At 40.0% G+C, this 17,911-nt stretch overlaps 1 protein-coding gene across 2 annotated transcripts in view; it reads left to right on the top strand.

Moving 5' to 3' along the window:
- The window catches only part of LOC133421732 (myosin heavy chain, fast skeletal muscle-like), a 67,277-nt gene that overhangs the window by 42,163 nt on the left and 7,203 nt on the right, over window positions 1-17,911 (top strand). The window contains exons 1-24 of one of the 2 annotated variants that reach the window (XM_061711474.1): window positions 9,609-9,657; window positions 9,768-9,990; window positions 10,080-10,223; window positions 10,323-10,479; window positions 10,554-10,581; window positions 10,678-10,792; window positions 10,876-10,968; window positions 11,056-11,119; window positions 11,209-11,307; window positions 11,397-11,500; window positions 11,583-11,721; window positions 11,826-11,944; window positions 12,041-12,190; window positions 12,275-12,445; window positions 12,534-12,840; window positions 13,107-13,168; window positions 14,782-14,869; window positions 14,941-15,058; window positions 15,148-15,271; window positions 15,363-15,499; window positions 15,713-15,968; window positions 16,106-16,348; window positions 16,581-16,757; window positions 16,866-17,011. In XM_061711474.1, the coding sequence (XP_061567458.1) occupies window positions 9,787-9,990; window positions 10,080-10,223; window positions 10,323-10,479; window positions 10,554-10,581; window positions 10,678-10,792; window positions 10,876-10,968; window positions 11,056-11,119; window positions 11,209-11,307; window positions 11,397-11,500; window positions 11,583-11,721; window positions 11,826-11,944; window positions 12,041-12,190; window positions 12,275-12,445; window positions 12,534-12,840; window positions 13,107-13,168; window positions 14,782-14,869; window positions 14,941-15,058; window positions 15,148-15,271; window positions 15,363-15,499; window positions 15,713-15,968; window positions 16,106-16,348; window positions 16,581-16,757; window positions 16,866-17,011 (3,245 nt within the window). In that variant the 5' untranslated portion in view covers window positions 9,609-9,657; window positions 9,768-9,786. Of the gene's footprint in view, window positions 1-9,608; window positions 9,658-9,767; window positions 9,991-10,079; window positions 10,224-10,322; window positions 10,480-10,553; window positions 10,582-10,677; window positions 10,793-10,875; window positions 10,969-11,055; window positions 11,120-11,208; window positions 11,308-11,396; window positions 11,501-11,582; window positions 11,722-11,825; window positions 11,945-12,040; window positions 12,191-12,274; window positions 12,446-12,533; window positions 12,841-13,106; window positions 13,169-14,781; window positions 14,870-14,940; window positions 15,059-15,147; window positions 15,272-15,362; window positions 15,500-15,712; window positions 15,969-16,105; window positions 16,349-16,580; window positions 16,758-16,865; window positions 17,012-17,911 lie in introns of those variants that run through there. The other variant, XM_061711473.1, reaches the window with a different exon arrangement.

Raw genomic sequence — 17,911 nt, 5'->3', positions numbered from 1 at the left:
GATGACACCACCCACATGTCTTTATCACAACCCATTCAAAAGTTATGGCAGAAAGTAGGAACTATCAGATATCGACCAATCAGATGAAGGGGCGGGGCTAATTTGCACCAATTATGTTCAAGGACTCAATACCGAGTCAGATGACACCACCCACGACTCTCTATATCAAACCATTCAAAAGTTATGGCAGAAAGCAGGAATTATCAGGTATCAACCAATCAGATCAAGGGGCGGGGAGAATTTGCAGCAATTATGGTCAAGGACTCAAAACCGAGTCCGATGACACCAACCACGAGTCTTTATGTCAAACCATTCAAAAGTTATTGCAGAAAATCGGAAGTATCACATATCGACCAATCAGAAAAAGGGCCGGGGCTAATTTGCACCAATTAAGGTGAAGGAGTCAAAAACGAGTCCGATGACACCACCCAAGACTCTGTATGTCATACCATTTAAAAGTTATGGCAGAAAATAGGATCTATCAAATATCAACCAATCAGAAGAAGGGGCAGGGCTAATTCATACCAACGAAGGTCAAATATAAAATGTATCACCAGGCCTGGCTTGTGTGCAAAGTTTTATGACTTTTGGGGAACTATCAAATATGGACCAATCAGATAAAGGGGGGGGGCGCGCTTTTTGGCGTCACCACGGTAACGCTTTTGAAAGAGAAAAGTAATGCGCGTCGTTGCAGGATCGAGACGCACATTTTGATGTATAACACACCTGGGTGCACGTTACGATTCGGGCCGTATTAACTGCCGAAGGAATGGTATAAATTGCGTCAAAATTACGCGATTAATTCAAAATGTTCAAAATGGCCGACTTCCTGTTCGGTTTCGGCCATGGCAACGAGAGACTTTTCTTTAAGTTGCGACATGATAAAGGTGTGTACTGATTTTCGTGCATGTACGTCAAACCGTATTGTGGGGCTTGAGGCACAAAGTTTTCTAGGGGGCGCTGTTGAGCCGTTAGGCCACGCCCATTAATGCAAATCATAAAATATCAAATTTATCGCCAGGCCTGGCTTGCGTGCAAAATTTGGTGACTTTTGGGGAACTATCAAATATGGACCAATCATATGAAGGGGGGACGCGCTTTTTGGCGTCTAGCGTCGCCACGGTAACGCTTTTGAAAGAGAAAAGGAATGCGCGTCGTCGCAGGATGAAGACGCACATTTTGATGTATAACACACCTGGGTGCACGTTACGGTTCGGGCCGTATTAACTGCCGAAGGAATGGCATAAATTGCGCCAAAATGACGACGATTAATTCAAAATGTTCAAAATGGCCGACTTCCTGTTCGATTTCGGCCATGGCGCCAAGAGACTTTTCTTTAAGTTGCGACATGATACAGGTGTGTAGTGATTTTCGTGCATGTACGTCAAACCGTATTGTGGGGCTTGAGGCACGAAGTTTTTATAAACAATTGTTTTTTCAGGAGTTGATTTTTGCTCTCAAAACTTAGTTTTACAATTCTCTCCTTATATACTTGACATGAGAGCTAGTAGCTAAGAAGTCCATGCTGATGCAGCTCTACCATTGGTGCCATTTAGTGCTGAACCTTCTGTCATTTCAGAGATGTCAAATGTACAAGGGTTCAGTAACTGAATACCAATGGCATTTGTAAAAGATCATAAAACCAAATTTCTTAGATGCTCTCGATGTTCAAAAATACTTTTTATGTTAAAAGCATGTCTGAACTTAAATGCCTCTTTAACCCAGATCTACATTTATTGGAGTCATAAATAAACCATGTGCCACATTCTTCAGTGAATTTTTCAGTCATTTTGTCTACACTAGCAAACATTAGCGGACCATCTTTTGGACTAAAAAGCTTTTATCATTTTAAGAGTTTCTATAATAATTGAGTCCTATGGCAGATGCTCAACAGACATTTATTCAAAGTGCTATGAATACTTTTGAAAACATATTCTAAATGAAGAACACAAAAAATAAAAAGAGGCTGTTTCTTTTTCTCCCATGTATCCCTTTAGCGAATTAAATACTGCTTAGTACACAGAAATAGCCCTGGCATGCCCTATTTGAGATACCACCAACACCAAACAGTGTGTTGCAAAATCGTGATAGTCACAGTCATGATTCCCCTGCCTTTTGGTCGAAGAGAGCTTGGATAGGGTCCAAAAGGAAGAGGTAGGTATGGGTGATGGATGGATGGATAATTGAAATGGATCTAAAAGAAAATCTGTCTTTATTGCATCTTCATTGCAGGCATTTGTATATCTTTAGATCCATTCATAATAAATTTGATTGGTAATATCTCTTATCAAATTAAACAGCATTAATATGAGACGTGCAAAACATCTTGTAACTGTAGGGCAGAAACATCTCCAGCATCTCCAGCTGACATTTCATAGTTGCATCTGACATTGCACAAAAAAGCTCTGATGTGATTTTGTGCCTATTAATAAAGAGACATAATTTATATTTATAATATCAAGTACAAATATAAACACATCTCTGAACTACAGGGACAAGTAGAGATTTAGAGGTTTCCTTAACATGTTAATATGTAGCCTAATTAACGTTTTCTTAAGTAATAATGTAGTTATTGTTGCTATTTATATCAATATTCATTCTATTATAAGAGTTAATTTTCTCCCAGAGTCCTTCATATATATTTTTTGTTTATAACAAGAATATAAGAATGTATTAAGTATATACTGATGCAGCTCTAATTTTACCATCACTTAATGGTAAGCTTTTTGTCATTTCAGGGATATCAAATGTGCAAGAGTTAATATCAAAGGAATTGATTTGATTTCCTAAAGCCAATCCCAACAGCTGCTCACAATGGTCAAAAGCACTAGTAATGTAAACAGGATGTCTGAAATGTAACGTCGACTAAATCATGTGTATTTATTGAAATCATATACAAACCATAATTTATACTATTCAGTGAATGATGCTATGTGGCCATCACATGCCTGTGCCTGAAAGGAATGGTGGACCAGACAAAACTAATAAAATAAAAAATATTACATTTAAATGTAAGACATCTTGAAGCAACATTAACCCTTTATTATTATTTATTTATTATTTTATTATTATTATGGGCAGCACGGTGGCTTAGTGGTTAGCACTGTTGCTTCACAGCAAGAAGGTCCCTGGTTCGACTCCCAGGCCCGGCAGGGGCCTTTCTGTGTGGAGTTTGCATGTTCTCCCCGTGCTTGCGTGGGTTCTCTCCGGGTACTCTGGCTTCCTCCTACAGTCCAAAAACATGCATATTAGGTTAATTGGTGATTCTAAAATTGCCCATAGGTGTGAGCGTGAGTGTGCATGTGTGCATGGTTTGTGTGTTTATGTGGCCCTGCGATGGACTGGTGACCTGTCCAGGGTGTAACCCCTGCCTCTCACCTGAAAATAACTGGGATAGGCTCCAGCAGACCCCCGTGACCCTGCAAAGGATAAAGCGGGTATAGATAATGGATGGATGGATGGATTATTATTATTAATAATAATAATTACATCCATATTTGTCATCATATAGACCCAAATCATTTGGGATCATGTCATAATTAATGCACTTTGTTTAAAAGCCGTAGTCACCAAGAATTATGTGTAGCACTTCCATAAACATCAGTGACGAATGTATACATGTATGTATGTAGTCTTGTATGTATGGATGGATGGATTTTGATTTGATTTGATTTGAAAATATTTAATGTCCCCGAAGGGCAATTTGGTTTGCAACAACAGGACAACACACATATCCCACTTCAAACACACAATACAATAAATAAAATAAATATAGTAAATACAGTCATTACAGTAAACGGGTGCATTGTTCCCCCTATAGGCTGTTACCAAAAACTTAACCACAGATGGGATAAATGATTTGAGGTATCTGTTTGATTTGGCCCTACAGGGAAAAGTGTTCCTTCTCTTAGACGGGAGAAGCTGAAACTCAGCATGAAGAGGATGGTGAGGGTTCGCCAAAATGGCCTTTGCCCTCTGAGTGGCTCTGGCTTGATAGATATAATCCAGATCATTCAAGCTAATGCCAATTATTTTCTGGCAGAGTTTGACCACATTCCTCAGCTTGTTTTTATTTAAAATGCTGAGGTTACTAAACCAGCAGATCAAAGCAAAAGTTAAAATAGACTCAATAAAAGATGAATAAAACATTTTAAGAAGCTTCTTATCAACGTTAAAACATCTCAGTTTTCTCAGATAAAACAATATCTGATTTGCCTTCCTACAGATAGCATCTGAGTTGATTCCAAAAGACAGTTTGTTGTCCACGATGGTGCCTAGATACTTATACTGGCTGACTACTTCCACTGCTGTGCCTTTAAGAAAGGTTTGAGTTATGACAGGCGGATTCTTCCGAAAATCAAGAATCATGTCCTTTGTTTTTGACACATTGAGTTGCAGGTAAGAGTTATCACACCATCTAACAAAATAATCAAGGACAGGTCCATGGCCCACCTACTGGTCCTGCAGGAGGCTGACAATCACGGAGTCATCAGCAAATTTTATTATAAACCTTGACGCGAACATGCTCTTAGAATCATTGGTGTCTACAGTGTTATTAAAACCGTGAGTGCCGGGCCACGCAGGACAATGTCCCCTACGCCCCGGACCCCCCGCTCCTTCGCCTATGTGCGTATGAATCGTGTAGGGGGGGAAGGAGGGGGAGCCAATATGGTCCAACATCCCTCCATTCATACTGACAACATAAGACATAGACACCTGAGAATGACTCCACCCCGCCGCCGTGCACCCCCCGGCCAGGGGACGGCCGATCCCCGGACCCCCCCAAGAAGGAGGGGGTTTAGATGGTATCATTGAGAAAAAATTATTTACTTTTGGTAAAACCATCATTTTAATGCTGACTATTCTTCCCATGAGTGAAATGGGAAGAGAGTTCCATCAGGAAAGATCATCTTCTATTTTCTTTAAAAGCTGAACATAATTTAATTTTATTAACTCTGACAGCCTAGGGAAGATATTTATGCCTAAATATCTAATGTTCCTTGATTGTAATTTAGTATTGGCTATATTCCTAAAATTGCAGTTAGCACGCAAAACTGTGGATATAGACCAATTAATAGAATAGTCAGACAGATATGAAAATCCCTCTATAAGTGCAATTGCCTGTGATAGTGAAGTTTGTGAATTCTGGAGGAAGAGTAGTACGTCATCCGCATAAAGACTTATTTTGTGCTCTAATGTTTTGCATTATATACCTTTAATATTTTGATTTTGTCTAATAGCTGCAGCTAAAGGTTCAATAAATATTGCAAATAGTGACGGAGAGAGAGGGCAACCCTGTCTAGTGCCTCTTTGCAAGTTAAAACTTGTAGAGATTTGATCATTTGTCCTTACACGTGCCTTGGGAGAGCTATATAATATTTTTATCCAGTCAATAAAAGATTTTGTAAAGTTGCCAATAGGAACTTTCAATTTACCCGATCGAATGCTTTTTCAGCGTCTAAAGATATAATAGTAGTTTCCTGTTTATTGATACTCAAATAATCTATAATATTAAAGGAGCATGAGGCAGGATTTATGAAAAAAATGCGTATACGTTTTAAGTTTTCTAGTAATAATGTCAGATGAAGCGTGCCAAACCAAAAAGAATGAGCGTATCTCTCCGTTGCCTTGAACAGGCTGTGTGCTGCAAAGTGCGCTGCAATTCTGGGCCCGAATTTCCCGCGCTGTCCTGCGGATGTGACGTCAAATGACGCTGCATGCGTGTTCTCAATAGCGCTCGGCTTGGATACAGTAGTAACCCTTACGGTCGTAGTGGCGCTAATGAGTCTCATTTCTTCTCTCAAGCTCCTTTAAGTAATCTACGAGTATTAGTAGCAGACTGTCTACCTTTAATGAAACCTGTTTGATCCGGATGTATGATAGAAGGGGTGACTCTTTTCAGATGTTTGGTAAGAGCCTTGCTGATTATTTTAAGATCTACATTTATCAATGATATTGGGTGGTAGCGCAATGGGAGCAAAGGATCCTTATCCGGTTTTAATAAGGCTAATATTAGCAGAATTCATATTTAAGGGTAAGCTTTTATTCTCCCTAACATTTAGGATCATTTTATAAAATGTTGGTGCTAATATACTGCTGGAAAGCCATCTGGGCCCGGAGCTTTATTATTAGGCATATGTTGGAGAGCTTGATGAAGTTCTCCTATTGAGAGCGGTGAATCTAAATTCGTAACCTGTTCCTGATGTAACTTCGGCAGATTAATTTTTCCAAGAAACTGATTGATGGATTGGTCAGATGGTTCAATTTGTGATGAATATAGTTTATAGTAAAAGTCTCTAAAAACTGAATTTATTAAACAGGGATCATGTGTAACTTCCCCTGGTCCTTAATAGATGTTATGGTTGTTTTTTCTTTGTTTTTTCCGCGGTAGCCGAGGGGACCCGCGGGTGGGACCCCCACGACCACCGGAAGAGGCAGCTAGGGAACCCACGCCGGTGGACCGGGACCCAGGCGAACCCCGACCACCCGGCACGGGCTGGACATGCAGCCAGGAGGCCCTCACCCTGCGTCCATGTCTGTTGTCACTCTACTTTGTTTGTTTGGCAATTACAGGCTGAGCCTACAGTTTTTAAACTGTAAAAAGTGGGGGGGACAAATACATCATTTTGAAAAGTGCGAAATTGCGCCATGACACTCACGGGCAGCAACGGCGTGCTGCCACTCACTCGCTTTATTTTATACTATTTATATACTACTTTTACTGTGACCACCAAATAATGTCGTTTTCCTGTCCTCCACCTCATCCACAACATCTCGATCTCAGTCTCCGTGAAATTTAGTGGCACGGTGGCTCGACACGTCTCATTCATTCTGACGCCCAAACAGGCTGCAGGAAGCCGCTGCGCATGCTCAGCAGGCTCATTCATATGCAAATACTACTTTGCATTGCCCATTTATGGTATGAAGTGGGCGTGTAGAGGGCGGGATATGAGGCGAATTCACCTGCGCAACCTTCCAGCTGGACTGTGATTTATAAAGCGAACATTGCGTGCAAGTGTGCGTGCACACGGTTTTATAAATCCAGATTTTTTTTTGCGCCCACCATTTTCGGCTTTTGGGTTTACGTGCACTTTTAGTATGGATCCTACGCACTCTTTTATAAATGAGGCCCCTGGCCTTTATCCGTGCGATGTTCTCTTTGAGACGTCACAAACAACCAACAACATGTGGCCAAGTCATGCAAGCTTATTTGCCCTGGACTGAACTTGGAGGAGATAAAGGTATCCACTCCAATTGTACACTTCATCTACATTGCCTATATGTGCGTGTCTGTGTGAATGCATTTTGAGTTCCATCAACACCAGTATCCTCCCACAGGGACTGTATGGTGACACTAAAATATGTCTATATAACACAGACAGCGAGATTCAGAAGCATTATAAGTTGCTTGAGAGCTTGAGATTTACTGGGACCTTTGAATCATGCTTCCTCAGCAGGAGCCACCTTTGATAACGCCATGGATGAAGTTCATTTTTTATGTGGAAGTTATTTTGGACTTGATCTCAGATGCTCCAAATGTTTTCATCTCCATGTAGGGAGATTTATATATGTATTTGGAAATTGAGCTTTTATGGGTAATGTTATGATTGTATTATGTGAATGTGCCAGCATCCTGTAACTGTCGAGCACAAACATTGTTCTGTCAGGAGTTCATTTTCCCCAAATAACTTTCTCTCCTTATATACAAAGATGTCAAATGCAGAAGAGTTCAGTAACTGAATACCAATGGAATTAGTAATAAATCATAAAACCAAATGTCTCAGCTGAAATACTGCTTAGTAAACAGAAATAGCCCTGGCATGCCCTATTTGATGTCACCAACACCAAATAGATGGATGGATGGAACAATGGATGAAACAAAGCACATGCACTGCATGCAAGTCTGGTAAATGATCAATATTTTTCAGTTTGCACACCTAAGCATACACAAGCATACAGACACACATGCAGACTGAAAGAACTTTAAAAAAAACATATCCTTGCCGTCCCTTATCTTTACATTTAATTCAAATGGATCTCAAAGAAAGTCTGTCTTTATTGCATCTTCTTTGCAGGCATCAGTATGTCTTTAGATCCATTCATACTGATGTCTGCAACGAAGATACAATTAAGACAGATTTTCTTTGTTCTTCCTTGTCATTCTCAAGCATGTGAAAAATATACCAAAAAAATTAAGAAAACACTATTTATGGGCCTGATACATGGGAAAAGGAAACTGTTTTGACTACATACAGGGTGATATATAAAGGTTTATTTAACTTTGATGGTAATATCTCTTATCAAATTATACAACATTATTATGAGATGTGCCAGCATCATGTAACTGTAGAGCAGAAACATTTGGGGGCATCTCCAGCTGATATTCCATAGTTGCATGTGACATTGCATATAAAAGCTCTGATGTGATTTTGTGCCTATTAATAAAGAGTCATAATTTATATTTATAATATCAAGTACAAGCATAAACACATTTCTGAACTACAGGGACAAGTAGAGATTTAGAGGTTTCCTTAACGTGTTAATATGTAGCCTAATTAAAGTTTTCTTAAGTAATAATGTAGTTATTGTTGCTATTTGCATCAATATTCATTCTATTGTAACATTTCAGAGATATCAAATGTGCAAGAGTTCTGCAACTGAATACCAAAGGAATTGATTTGATTTCCTAAAGCCAATCCCAACAGCTACTCACAATGGTCAAAAGCACCAGTAATGTAAACAAGATGTCTGAAATGTAATGTTGATTAAACCACATGTATTTATTGAAATCATACACAAACCATAATTTATACTATTCAGTGAATTATGCTATGTTACCATCACATATATGCCTGTGCCTGAAGGGAATGGTGGACCAGACAAAACTAATAAAATAAAAAATATTACATTTAAATGTAAGACATCCTAAAACAACATTAACCCTTTATTATTATTATTATTATTATTATTATTACTATTATTATTATTATTATTATTATTATTATTATTATTATTATTATTATGCGTAGCACTTCCATAAACATCAGTGTCACTAAATAAGCAACAGGGTGATTATATGTCATGACCAAAAGTGAGTGAGTACCTCCTGCTGACCAAGCACTCCCACCCTCTATAAATGAGGCAGCTCCACACTTCTGCATGAACTGATAGGCTCCCATCACAGGTGAGTAAACAGACTGTGACTCCAGTCAAGTAATATGTGTTGCTTCTTGCTACTTGCTTATCCAAATACAGATAACAACCGGTGGACACTGAGTGATAATTCTTTTTTTATTTTTTTTGAAGAATCTTTGTAACAACTTCTGAAAATATTCATATTAGGGACTTTCTTGGATGTAAGCATAATTCATGTTTCAACATGAGTGGCCTTAAACAATTATCTGCAAGATATTTGCTTGTATAAGGAATCTATTGACATAGAAAAGCAAAGACTAATAAGGATTCAAATTAAAACAGCTACTGACATAATTTCTGCAAACTGATTCATTCAACCAACATAGTTTTACAAGTTTAACTTAAGTTAAGCTGATATATAAGATATTGTAAGCTTTTACATCTTCCAATAATTATGTCAATCTTTGTTTAAAAGCATCTTTAGACATCAACAGATCTGGGACACAGTTCACCTAAACTGAGGTAAGATATGCATGCAATAACACACGCATATATCTTTTATATAAAAACATTATCAAGATAATTTATTACAACTATATTGGAATTAATGAATTAATGTCATTCATTCTTAGTCTCGATTAAACAGCCACCATGAGCACGGACGCAGAAATGGAGGCCTATGGCCCTGCGGCCATCTACCTCAGAAAATCGGAGAAGGAGAGGATTGAAGCCCAGGCTGCTCCTTTTGATGCCAAAACAGCCTTCTTTGTGGCTGATGTTGATGAGATGTATCTCAAGGGTAAACTGGTGTCGAAAGAAGGTGGTAAAGCCACAGTTGAGACTGACTGTGGAAAGGTACAAAATTGAACAAGTTTCAGGTTGCTTCACCAAATTCTGGATACAAATAGTGATGTATGAAAAAAACACGTCTGTTTTCTGTTCAGACTCTCACTGTCAAAGAGGAAGACATCCATCCCAGGAACCCTCCAAAGTTTGATAAAATTGAGGACATGGTCATGATGACCCACCTCAATGAGCCTTGTGTGTTGTATAACCTCAAAGAGCGTTATGCATCATGGATGATCTACGTAAGTTTCAACCTTCTTTAACATTTTCAGCTTGTAGGTGAATATTTATATACAGTGTTCATTCTCTATTTATTATTTTACCTATGTTTACTCTAACAGACCTACTCTGGATTGTTCTGCGTGGTCGTGAATCCTTATAAGTGGCTTCCTGTGTACGACGCCATTGTTGTGGAAGGATACAGGGGCAAGAAGAGGATTGAGGCTCCCCCCCACATCTTCTCCATCTCTGACAATGCCTATCAGTTCATGCTCACTGGTAAGTATTACACTGTTAGAAGGTGCCAACACTTTTTGAAGGAACAAAAAAACTAATTGTGCTTTATGTTTCAGATCGTGAGAACCAGTCTATCCTGATTACGTGAGTATGGTACAAATTAAAAAAGTTTGCCTGCTAAATATTTACATTGTCATTAATAATGACATGGGCATTTACAATGTGCCTCTTATACCCCAGTGGAGAATCCGGTGCTGGAAAGACTGTCAACACCAAGCGTGTCATCCAATATTTTGCAACAATTGCAGCTCTTGGTGGCAAAAAGGACAAGGAGCCAGTCGCTGGCAAAATGCAGGTGAATTCATCAAGGAGAAACAATTGGCTAGGAAAAAGTTTCATTGAAAATAAAGCTCATGAAAACAAAATAATGTCTTACAGGGCTCCCTTGAAGACCAAATCATTGCAGCAAACCCACTGCTGGAGGCCTATGGTAATGCCAAGACTGTGAGGAATGACAACTCCTCCCGTTTCGTAAGTGTTCGCATCACCTGGATTTTGAGACATTTACAAATTGAATTCCTGTAAAAATATAATGCCTATCATTATCTTGTTGTTCAGGGTAAATTCATCAGGATCCACTTCGGCGCTTCTGGCAAGCTGGCTTCAGCTGATATTGAAACATGTACGATCCCATATGATGTACTGTACTTAACCTAGTTCAAATGTGGTTCCAGGTATGACAGAGTTATCAATCAAACGTATCATCGACAGATCTGCTGGAGAAGTCCCGAGTCACCTTCCAGTTGTCTGCAGAAAGGAGCTACCATATCTTCTATCAGCTGATGACTGGCCACAAGGCTGAGCTGCTGGGTATGTTGATAAAACTGTAAATTGATTAAAAAAATAAGAGTGAACAATATCAGGAAAATATCTCAAGCTTTTGGTTTCCACTCTTTCAGAGGCTCTTCTGATCACCACCAACCCGTATGACTACCCAATGGTCAGTCACGGTGAAATCACTGTCAAGAGCATCGATGATGTGGAAGAGTTCATCGCAACAGATGTAAGATTATATATTGTGTTTTGTTGATTTTCATCTTTCCTTTTAGAGAGATTTTGCAATGAAAACTTCCTTTCCCGTGCAGACTGCTATCGACATCTTGGGCTTCAATGCTGAAGAGAAGATCAACATCTACAAGCTGACTGGTGCTGTGGTGCATCATGGGAACATGAAATTCAAGCAGAAGCAGCGTGAGGAGCAGGCTGAACCTGATGGCACTGAGGGTAACTGACAAAATAATTGCATGCTTACTGTAGAGATTGTCCGGTGTGGAAAAAAAAAATTGATTTGATCAATATTTAGCCTCCATTGTGCTTCTTTCCATCAGTGGCTGATAAAATCGCTTACCTGCTGGGCCTGAACTCAGCTGATTTGCTGAAAGCTCTGTGCTACCCAAGGGTCAAGGTCGGAAATGAGATGGTCACCAAAGGTCAGACCGTCCCACAGGTAAGTAAAACAATGCAAAATAAATCGTATTTATTTTAAAGAATTTTGAAATAAATATAGTGAGAATAATGTCACCGATAAAATCTCTTCCTACAGGTCAACAACTCTGTCTCGGCTCTGTGCAAGTCTATCTATGAGAAGATGTTCTTGTGGATGGTCATCCGTATCAATGAGATGTTGGACACAAAGCAGCCAAGATCCTCCTTCATTGGAGTGTTGGACATTGCTGGATTTGAGATCTTTGATGTGAGTTACTGAAAAATCATTCCTAGCGTTTTGATAGTTGAAATTCATTTTTCAATTAAATTAAATACCTTTTTGTAATTATAGTTCAACAGCTTGGAGCAGCTCTGCATCAACTTCACCAATGAGAAACTTCAACAGTTCTTCAACCACCACATGTTTGTCCTGGAGCAAGAGGAGTACAAGAAAGAAGGCATTGAATGGGAGTTCATTGATTTCGGTATGGACTTGGCTGCCTGCATTGAGCTTATTGAGAAGGTATGTGACCATGTTATTAATTAGTTCATATAAAAATGATAGTAGCTGCTTGTTGACTGTTTTAACATAAAATGTGAATCCTTCTTAGCCAATGGGCATCTTTTCCATCCTTGAAGAGGAGTGCATGTTCCCCAAAGCTTCTGATACAACTTTCAAGAACAAGCTGCATGATCAGCATCTTGGAAAGACCAAGGCCTTTGAGAAGCCTAAACCCGGAAAGGGCAAGGCTGAAGCTCACTTCTCCCTGGTCCACTATGCTGGTACAGTGGATTACAACATCACTGGCTGGCTGGACAAGAACAAGGACCCACTGAACGACTCAGTGGTGCAGCTCTACCAGAAGTCTGCAAACAAACTGATGTGCTTATTGTATGCAGCTCATGCTGGAGCTGATGGTAAGACATAATAGTGAGCAACAAAGAAAGATCAATCAGAAAACTTTTAAATTCACCATATTTACACTTTCCATAAAACATGTGCAACATGGAGACTTTAAATACATTACAATAAAGGTGCAATAAGTTTGCAGTTACCAGTATGAAAGTATAACAAAATCACTTGGTGTAAGTTTAGAAACAAGTTGAACATTACGTTTTAGGAATGAAGTCTGAAGATTTTGTTTCCTCTTCATTTGATTGAAATTTTGTGTTTTTTGATACAGATAGCAAGAAACACGGGAAGAAGAAGGGTGGTTCCTTCCAGACTGTGTCTGCTCTTTTCAGGGTATGTTTTACTTTTGTAGTTATGAAAAATGAATTTCATACATTACTGTGAAGTCTTGGGCCTCTTCTAATTTTTATGTTTTGTCAATGTTTAACCATCCATATGTAATTTTTAGTTTATCACGATAAATACTGAAAGCACAAGATCTTATGTCTCTCAAATCAAAATTAAACCAAATCTATATCAGAATCAGAATCAGAATCAGAAAAAGCTTTATTGCCAGGTCAGACATAAATCAGACGAGAGAACTTGACTCCGGTTTACACCGATGGCACCATTAATACGGACGCCATTTTTAGAGGAAGGATGACACTGGGATGGAGGGAGGAGGGAAAAAAAGGCATCTTCACACTGTGTATTAATACCTAGTGTCAAGGTGCAAAAAAAACACCTCAGCACAGAAAAGCAACATACACACAACAAAACAACATCATAGCTTGTTGGGAATGGGGAGTGGGCAAGTCGCGGGGGGGGGGGCACAGTTCATCCAAGTGAGGGCCGCGGCAGCGTGGCGCTCAAACTCGAAGTCCATGTCAGGGGGGCTGATGATAAGGGGGGAGCCAGGGAAGGCGTTGAAGATGGTGGGCTGGGGATGTGGTTATCAGCAGTGTGTGTGTGTGTGGACGGTAAGCAACAATTTCTTGAAGCAGGCAGCCCAGTAATTTTCCGTCTGCCTTTCAGTCTCTGGTTCAACTCCAATCAGACGAATTTGTGGTCACTTCCGGCCAAGCCGAGCTTCCAACTTCTCCAAGGTGTTGTCAATCTTGCCAATGAGCTCAAACACCACCGCTAACCTGCGATTCTGTTCGAGAATCGCATCTAGCTTACGGCTCTGCTCCCGCAGCGTCAGAGTTTGCGCATTGGTAGCTTTGCTTGACCCCTCAGCCACGTCCGGCAGCTTTGAGAGAGCCAAAACAGCTGTCAACGTATTACGCGTTTGTCGATACACAAGTAATCCCCCTCCTCCGATCAAGAGGATGATCAGGAGAAATCCTGCTATCATAATTCCAATTATGAAGGCGTCTTCAACATCCTCGACAGACAGAATTTTGAGACACAAAGGCTTCCAATTCTTGTAAGAATCCATTGTGTATCCAGAAAAGAATGTCCCGTCGGGGCAAGGGGGCTCCCTTTCCCCCCTGGCTTCTTGTCGCAAAAATTTGGTCAATTGTGCTGAGAGACCAGTTAATCAATTCCATGTTGTAGGGTTGTAGAGTTTTCGGAGGAGTGAAAAAGAGAGACTCTGAAGACGAGACAGACAAAGCAGTAGCAGGGAAGGTTAATAAGGTTGGAGAGGAGCAGAAAAAGCGTCCGCCTTCGCTGAGAGCCGGAAGAAGAAGTGACATATGTGACATAAATCTGTGTTTTGTTGAGAGGGAGGCCACACCGAATACAATTTCCCTCTATATTGTGTTTTACTTTGTGTATGGACTGTCACTTCATTTTTACCCGGAGGAAGTCTTCTTTTTCTTTTAGGCATTTGTCTGTACATGCGATATCTTAAAACTTTGATGAAACAGAAAAACTATTAAGTGTGCTAACACTTTTGTACAGTAATTTACCTCATAATTACACAATTCACTAAACAATAATATCTTGTTTACAATGCACAGGAGAACTTGGGCAAGCTGATGACCAACCTAAGGAGCACTCATCCTCACTTTGTGCGTTGCCTGATTCCCAATGAATCAAAGACCCCAGGTAAAAAATCCTGATTTAAATCTACAGTCATAAAAAGGAATATTTGAAACTAAAACGTTTCCAATAAACAGGTCTTATGGAAAACTTCTTGGTCATCCACCAGCTGAGGTGTAACGGTGTGCTGGAAGGCATCAGAATCTGTAGGAAGGGCTTCCCCAGCAGAATCCTCTACGGTGACTTCAAGCAGAGGTGATGGTAGTTTTTCCAATGATACTGTGTTTTACAAAGTATGAAAGCAAATGAAAAAAATATGAAACCAACACCATTTTATCATACAGATACAAGGTATTGAATGCCAGCGTCATCCCTGAGGGACAGTTCATTGACAACAAGAAAGCTTCAGAGAAGCTGCTGGGCTCCATTGATGTGGACCACACTCAGTACAAGTTTGGACACACTAAGGTACATTTCAGTGGGATCATATCAATTATTTTGGACATGATGACCTTCCCCATCCATACGGTCATGTAATATTGTGCATGTTACAACATAGGTGTTCTTCAAAGCTGGTCTGCTGGGTGCCCTTGAGGAGATGAGAGATGAGAAACTGTTTGAGCTGGTGACCATGACTCAGGCTCTCGCCAGAGGATATGTCATGAGGAAGGAGTTTGTTAAGATGATGGCGAGAAGGTATTATCATAAAATAAAGCTGAAATCTCACTGTAATTTCTCAATAGGCCCAAAGGTTCAAAAGTTCATTAACATGGCCCAAGTGCAATAATGTGGAAGATGAGTGCGAAGAAACAAATATTCTATAGACTTGGTACTGCATCTTGTTTGTAGGTAACTCCCTATTCAAGGGCAGTGGCATACTATGGGTAACATTTTTGTTTCTTTTTTTAGAGAAGCTATCTTCAGCATCCAGTACAACATCCGCTCATTCATGAATGTGAAAAACTGGCCATGGATGAATCTCTACTTCAAGATCAAGCCTCTTCTGAAGAGTGCTGAGACTGAGAAGGAGCTCATGAATATGAAGGAGAACTATGAAAAGATGAAAACAGACTTGGCTACAGCTCTGGCCAAAAAGAAGGAGCTAGAGGAGAAGATGGTTAGCATCCTGCAAGAGAAGAATGACCTGCAACTCCAAGTGGCTTCAGTAAGTAACTGACACAGTAAATGCGGTTTTATTTACTGGAACAAAATAATAACTGATATTTGTTAATATGTATATACATTTATGGTTGGCCTAAAGTTCAGTACAGTTAATCCCAAGACGTTATGTGTGAAATACAGGAAACGGAAAATCTCTCAGATGCTGAGGAAAGGTGCGAGGGGCTCATTAAGAGCAAGATCCAGCTTGAGGCCAAACTCAAAGAGACAACAGAGAGACTGGAGGATGAAGAGGAAATCAACGCTGAGCTGACTGCCAAGAAGAGGAAGCTGGAGGATGAATGCTCTGAGCTGAAGAAAGACATCGACGACTTGGAACTCACCTTGGCTAAAGTGGAGAAGGAGAAACATGCCACTGAAAACAAGGTTACAATCAGTTTGATGTAAACATAGCATTCAAACAGAAATGCAATCATTTATTATAAATGTCTTTACCTGTTGTGATGACAACCCCTGCCTCTCGCCTGTAATGAGCTGGGATAGGCTCCAGCACACCCCCGTGACCCCGTAAAGGATAAAGCGGGTATAGAAAATGGAAGAATGGATGTTGGGATTACATTGTTTTATATTAAATTATATATTTTATATTAATTTATAGGTGAAAAACCTCACTGAAGAGATGGCTACTCAAGATGAGTCCATTGCCAAGCTGACCAAGGAGAAGAAAGCTCTCCAGGAGTCCCATCAGCAAACACTGGATGACCTGCAGGCAGAGGAAGACAAAGTCAACACTCTGACCAAGTCCAAGACAAAGCTGGAACAACAAGTGGATGACGTAAGAAAATGATTTCCTTGACTTTATGGTTGTACTTTGTATTTACATCATCATAGTTATATTGTTTTCAGTGATTTACATCAAATATGATTATCTGTCATCTGACAGCTTGAAGGGTCACTGGAGCAAGAGAAAAAGCTCCGTATGGACCTTGAGAGAGCCAAGAGGAAGCTTGAGGGAGATCTGAAACTGGCCCAGGAATCCATCATGGATCTGGAGAATGACAAGCAGCAGTCTGACGAGAAAATCAAGAAGTATGTTTTATTTTTATTTTTTTTCTTTTGTCACTCCTCTGTTGTGCAACTCAGGTAGCTAAGCTGATCAGTTATCGAAGGCTTATTAATAATTTTATTCAAGAATTATTAATAATTAATAAAGTCGACTATTTATCAAATGGAATGACCAATATGATAAATAAAATCCTCGGGGCACCACCCTGGGGCCTTAGTCCAGGGAAAATGATAACTTAACAGCAGAATATCAGTCTCAAAGTAATTGCTATACCCAGTTATTGATTGAAGGAGTGAGATCCGAACACTGGCTCTGCTCAAACAATCAGATATGACCAAAATCTGTATGAAATAACAACCACTCATTAAATATCAATCAGAATTTATTCACATATAGGTGTCAAAAGATGGTAACGTAACACCCCACATAAATCCTGAATGGCACACTACGTTATTATAAAACCATTAACTAACTAGAAAAACAACAATCAATAAAAATGAAATGAAAGTTAAATGCATGGAATGAAAAAAAGAAATCAAAGCAATAATAAAGATGATACAGAACCTCTGCAGTTCAAACGTGGCTGCAATGTTTAAAGAAGCCGGGGCTCCTGTGGTATTTAAAGATGGCGTAACCCTCTTTAAGCCACGTGCAAATCTAGACCGGATGTTACTCCCGGTGTTTTAAACCGTGATCAACTGGCGAAACGGCGCCACCAAATGAACAAATAACCGTAATATGCACACAGTAATTTCATTAAACATAAATTCAGGTCTACACCAGTGACTGATCGCCCAGGACGCAGCTCACGCGTCCTCGGGAGTCCGGATCTGAGGCTGCAGGCTCCGTCGCCCGCGGCTCGGTCCTGCCGGGGGTTTCCTGGCGGGGATCCCCAGTTTCTGCGGCCGCTCGGTCTCTCTCCT

This window comes from Cololabis saira, chromosome 21 (genome assembly GCF_033807715.1).
Source record: "Cololabis saira isolate AMF1-May2022 chromosome 21, fColSai1.1, whole genome shotgun sequence".
In the NCBI taxonomy this organism is placed as follows: Eukaryota; Metazoa; Chordata; class Actinopteri; order Beloniformes; family Belonidae; genus Cololabis; species Cololabis saira.
The sequence above is the reverse complement of the archived record's forward strand: the minus strand, read 5'-3'. Positions and strand labels throughout refer to the sequence as shown.